The sequence below is a fragment of the Topomyia yanbarensis genome, chromosome 3 (genome assembly GCF_030247195.1).
Source record: "Topomyia yanbarensis strain Yona2022 chromosome 3, ASM3024719v1, whole genome shotgun sequence".
NCBI lineage: Eukaryota > Metazoa > Arthropoda > Insecta > Diptera > Culicidae > Topomyia > Topomyia yanbarensis.
In genome coordinates this window covers 75,064,842-75,070,841 of record NC_080672.1, presented here as the reverse complement: position 1 = coordinate 75,070,841, position 6,000 = coordinate 75,064,842, and the positions used below count along the sequence as shown (strand labels likewise).

At 42.7% G+C, this 6,000-nt stretch overlaps 1 protein-coding gene across 2 annotated transcripts in view; it reads right to left on the bottom strand.

Moving 5' to 3' along the window:
- Nucleotides 1-93: 93 nt before the first annotated feature.
- The window catches only part of LOC131691251 (uncharacterized), a 124,496-nt gene continuing 118,589 nt past the window's right edge, over nt 94-6,000 (bottom strand). The window contains exons 2-3 of one of the 2 annotated variants that reach the window (XM_058977515.1): nt 2,406-4,207; nt 94-218 (exon numbers count right to left, since the gene is read on the bottom strand). In XM_058977515.1, the coding sequence (XP_058833498.1) occupies nt 207-218; nt 2,406-4,207 (1,814 nt within the window). In that variant the 3' untranslated portion in view covers nt 94-206. Of the gene's footprint in view, nt 219-2,228; nt 2,347-2,405; nt 4,208-6,000 lie in introns of those variants that run through there. The other variant, XM_058977514.1, reaches the window with a different exon arrangement.

The window sequence follows — 6,000 nt, the reverse complement described above, 5'->3', positions numbered from 1 at the left end:
CAAATGGTGATGATTTTTCAAAAAAGTCACTATTTTCACTTGAAAAAAAAATCTTTTTTTTATTTCGATTATAGAGGTTTTAATCTTAAGGTCATTCGCCTCTTCGGGTTTAAAAAATCTCTCATGAAATTTTTTTAAACCTATGTGCGGGGTCGGGACTCGAATCCAGGTGCGCTGCGTGCAAGGCAATCGATTTACCAACTACGCTACGCCCAACCCTGAAAAAAATATTAAAAAATCTTAGTATTGATATGAAAATCTGGATGGAGCAACTAAAAAAAAATTTTGAAAACGGTTGAAAGCTTTTTCAACATTCGTAGTCATGTGTTTGGAAAAAACATGATTTCGAGATAATCGCGTTTAAAGTTTCAAGTATATACCCAGGCCCTATTAAGGGAGCTAGGTGAAGAACGTTATAACTTTGCTTCTACTGCTTGGAACTTCATAAAAATTTGGGAAAACATTGTTAAGAATCTATATTTTAAGATAATAGAATTTTTTTTCGATCTTTTGATCGACCTCAATCCACACTGTAAGGAATGGCTATAACTGAAAATCGATTTCCTAAAAGTTCAGCCCAGCGAAAATACGGGCTCATCCGAAAGAAATCAATAAGCAAGAGATTTTTATTCCATCAACGATTCAATCTCTAGTAGATGGGCATGCAATTATACATAATTTTTAGTAATTTTGGGCAACAGTGGAGGCCCGCTAAATAACGATAGATGATATAATGAAAAAAGATTCAATCAATTTGCCCACACCCATCCATGGCAGAAGAAAGTGTAGGTACCTACACCAGATCCCGCTGTTCGATTACTCCGACACACTTTAAACAAAATCAACGCCCAACCGCAGTAGCTTCTTCGTTAAAGTTTGACCTAGTTGGCGCTTCTCCGCCGTCCCACCAACAGAGTTGCGCATCGAATCGATCTTCAGCCAAATCTTCATTGCCTGCGGGGGATTATCTAGCGATCTTGCAGTTTTACATCCACAGTGCATTTGAAAAAAAGCTCATCTTTCTGGTCTGATTAGCTAATAGGGTGGCGGTATTATTCAATGACCAGGTGAGCGATAAACATCTTCATTCTTTCGGTTCACCGCCCATAGATGCTTCGTGAATCAGCGAGTTGTGTTTAATAGTATTTTCCTTTTTTACTGGCGCTACACCGGTGTAGTGTAAAAAACGAGATGTGCTGATTATAGTCAAGTTTGAACGAGTGTAGTATTGACTCCACTGGTGTAGTGTAAAGTCAAAAGCGAAAATGCCATAAGATGAGACGTAATCGTCGCCGAAAAGCAATGACTGCGATTTCTGAATACTTCTGAATAATACTTCTTAAAAAAGAAACCTAGTTAACTAGAAAAAAATGTAATACAATTTGTCTCACACTCTATTTTCAAACGCTAATCGTTTGATGTTGTAAAATGACGTTTCAAGCACCAAAATACGATATTAAAATTAATTGGGCTGCCAGCTAGTATCCAGGGGTGATCTTCCCACGTCCAATCTGGGCGATCTGGGATGATGACTACCATTCTTTAATCATTTTTTCGGCAGCAACAAAATTAATTCACTTCACCTCAATCGTCCAGTCACCGCCGCCCGGGACGAGGGTGCATCTTGGGACCATAGCTCGAAAGTGCCTTTTCTCATTGTTTTCTGCTAATGAACAGCTGGTTCGGCATCGACAAATGACCGCTCAACGCAACCTTTTTGGATCAGCCAAAGGCCCAACAAATTAGTGTTTTTAGATTACTGATTAGGAGGCATTAGATTTGGGACCGAGATTTTGATGAGCAGTGGGCGGTTTTTAGTATTTCTTCTTTGTCAGAGCACGCGAGCGACTGATGTTGTTTGTGTTAAAGTGAAAGAGCCCTCATTTTTCTATTTTTTTACCAGCCAATCTCTGCGATTTCTAAAATTTATATTTGAATTTATTTAGTTATTATAATATTTTTACATTATTGAATTTCGTACCAACTCCAAAAACATTGAAACTTGAAAGTGTAGTTGTTAGTAAATCCGGTTCAATGCAACGACAGAAACAATAAATATAAGCGCACAAAAAAAAATTCGCAAAAAGTACATGTCAGATTTTTCTACATAAGTTACCAAGTTACTAGTGATGCTTTAATTGTGATCTGCTGTCTTGGCCCTACCATAGCAGCTCACAAGTTATTGAATAAACAATGTTGTTAACTGTCATCGCGTAAATGCAACCTTTACGATTTTCAACGTCGTATCCCCTTCACATATCTGAATAGCTTGATGAAATACACCCGCAACAGCAGCGATCACCTAACGGGCATCAACAAACACGCCAGCCACACCTCGCTCGGCGGCTAGATAAATTTAAATCCATATGCAAAACTCAATGATTTAATCACTCAACGACACCCACCTGTTTGGATTTCCGCTCACGTTCAGCCACCGCCGCCGCCGCTGCTGTCGGTGCTTCCGCCTTGGTCTGACCGGAGGACGGGGCCCCGTCCCGTCGATTCCCGTTGCTGCTGAGTTTCGTCAGCTTCTGGATGGTCGATTGTTTACTAACATTGCCGCTGTAGCTAACGGCACCGTTGACGCCAGCCTTCGGTCGCTGCTGCACGGGTGTACCAGTTGCAGCATCGCCTTTTTTGGTGGTTGCGCTCGCCGATTGGCCGTTCGGCTTTTCCGGTGACGGACTACCGTTGCCGTGCATCATGCGGTTCAGGCGGCCAAATAGGCCAAATGATTCACGTTTAGGTTTTGGCGTTGCTTGCGGTTCGTTTCCGCGCATACCAAGGCCAGAAAGGTTAATCTTGATGTTCTTCAGCGGAGAATGGCTACGGGGACGGATTTTACGCGGTTCGCTTGGTTTTTTTGGTTGTGGACTAGCTGCATTGGTGTTGGAGGTTTTGGAGCGAAGACGATTGAGGTTCATGTTCTCGACACGTTCGCGCAGTGAAACACGTCCACCGATCGCAAAGTTTGGTTTTTCCTGCTTCTCTTTGGGTTGGACATTTTGATCTGTTTCGGTAACGGGAATGCTGGCCGGAGGCTTACCATGTTGGCTGACTGTCGGAAGGTCCTTCTTGGGTTTGCAGTCGGGAGTGTTCAAATCAATATTGCGAAACCAGGTTTTGGTACGTTCCTTCCGAGGGCTTAGTGATCGATCTCGAAGCTGAACCTGGGGCTGATCCACTGCTGCGAGGTTTTCGTTTATGAATGGTAAACTGAGTGGTCCGTCAACTTCTTCATTTGTCTCTTCCTCGTATCGCAGTGGGTTGTGGGGACACCGTTCGCTGACAAGCGGCGAGGGGACGTAGAACGTAGGTTTTGTGGGAGTTGCCAGCCCGGGCATTTGAAATACCTCCTGAACCGAAAGAGCTCGCCGCTTCCGCAGACCTGCATGTATCCTGTTAAATTTGCTTCGGAGCAGCTGCTGAACCTCGTTCATGGACGTTTTCTGACCGGGAAGTCGCATCGACGCGGACTTGAAGTTCTTTAGACTAGGCAGTTTGATCTCTTTGGCTACTTTGATTCCACTTTCACTTTCACTAGCACCGAGAGAATTTTTCTTCTTAACACTGGACACTTCATCGTAGTACTGAAGTTTTTCGTGGCGAAAAAGCCGAGCGGCAGCCATCTGTGCCGGATCAGCCATATTTTCGTACTTCTGCACGTTGTATTCCCAGTCGATGCTGTGCGCACTACGGCGATGATTCGGTGTAGCTCGGATTCTATGGGCGTATGTTTGATGAGCACCAAGACGCCATAATTTTACATCACGCTCGTGAATTTGCCAATATTCCTCGGAAGCGTAAACTGGGAACTGAATTGGACCTATCGTAGAGGAAGACGTAGATGTTGAACTTGAACTTGAATGTCGCAGCTCCCAGTTCGGGTCTGGCAGTTGTCCGTAGAGTGGTTGATCTGCTAACAATTGTTCGTGAGCGCCGCCGTTTTGGCGGTGATGGTGGTGATGATGATGATGGTGATGATGCCGATGCTCGCCGTGATTGTGATGATGGTGCTGGTGGTGAGCCTGTTGCACCTGGTGAACCTGTACCGGCACCGGACCGGACGCGATAATCTGATAATGGCCCGGATGTTCGGCCAGTATATAATTGGTGTCCGAATCGAGTGACGCTGGGCCGGAGACTGTCTTGAACGAAGCACATCGTCGACGAAGTTTGTTCCACTTTTGCGAGATGCCTGTTACATCTGTAAATAGACGAAAAGAAAGAGAATTATTATTATTGAAATTAATTGAAATCATTGCTCCAAAGCGAACGCAAGCGATCAAAGAGAGTAAAGCCAAGAAGGGAAGGGCAAGAGTGAATGACTGACTTCATTTGTTTTAGGTCTTGATCGTGAGAGCACTCGGCGGAGTTGTAGGTACTAACCTACCGACTAAGCGAGAAACGACGTGGGTTCCTCTGTGATACGGTGTTCGAGTGTAAGGATTTAGGTTATGATCCAAGATGATGAACTGAGTAGCATTTAGCAAAGCAATTCCCCAGAAGGGAACACCGAACATCACCATGGCGTCGGTTTTGATTCGCCGAAGCTGTGCATCTTGATACGGGTAGCATTTGGTCGTTATAAAGATCTCATGCACATATTAGTCCCTGGATAAAGATAAATATACAATATACATACAACGACATACCGGCGGCAGTGGTAAATGTAATTTGATGCACTTCATTAGACAAACATGACAAATTGATGATTGTTGGAGGGTGCTTGGGCAGTGGTTAATACGATAATACTATAAAGAGCATTGTCTCAGTTTGGTACGAGTTTTGTCACCGTTTTGCAATGAATGTCAATTCAAGAGGGAAATGCAATTTGTTATAAATGCATTTTTTTATAATTAAAGTAGTGATATTTGTCGTCATATCTTATAGTTACAATATCACTGATTCTTGTAAGAGAAAATGTGATTCTTGTAATAAGAAAAGTGTCATCGAGATGAGAGGTGGAACAGGGTGTTTCCTCGGATTGAAAGTTTTGGAGGGCGCTCGTATTTTGAATTTTGAATAAGAATTCTGACAAATGTTATGTTTAAAAATAATACTTGAAAATACACTTAGAATTTCAATATATTGACATGTACTTTACCCAAACATTTGCACAGCTCTTGTAGGACTGTGATATTTTTCGCAAAGATTTATAAACAGACTTATACTAGTAGTTGACATAGATAGCACGAGAATTGAAATAAATTGGTTTCATTTTCACGTTTCTATCGTTGTTCGGCGATTAGGTATCGCGACTCAAAATCTTTTATGATTGTTTTGTGCGAAACGAATGTACGATATGTGTAATTTGAAACAAAATACAGCATGGTGGAAAATGCGAGACACTTTCCGGGACATCTGGACATGCAGGACAAGTTCGATCAATCCAGGACTGTCCCGCCTTATCCGGGTGTCTGCTCACTTTGATTTAAGAGATGAAGAGATGAAGCGATTTCAAATACTAATTGTGATGTACAAAAAAGATGTTTTAAAGTAATCTAATCACAAGATGGAGACTGCGCAGCATTTTCCCACTGGTGAGAGAGTCTACGGCCTTAAATCTATTTACCTAGAACCAAGAACCATTTTTATTCGATTCCTGAGAAGGATAGGAAGCGACACACGCATGACTTTTTCCGATATTTCGATTCCTCGCGATATGACAGCTGTAGAGCTAGAGTGTCGGAGGGGCTCCTCGTCAGAATGACTCACTACAACTGCAAACGAGACGGGAAATGTCACCCACTTAAACACTGCTTAAGACAAATTGCAGCGGCCCGTGATTCTGAATGTGATATTTAGTGTACGGTTCAGATATGTGCGGGCGTAGGGACTTTACGATCGCGTGTATTATCGCGAAGGGCTCTGGCGTTTGTACGTTAACGTACGTTAAATTGTTGTAAATTCGCGTGTATTTGCATATTCGCGTGTGTTTTTGGATGATCACGTTCGGACAGCGAACCTGATATTTAATTTTCGATTTACGGTTCAGAC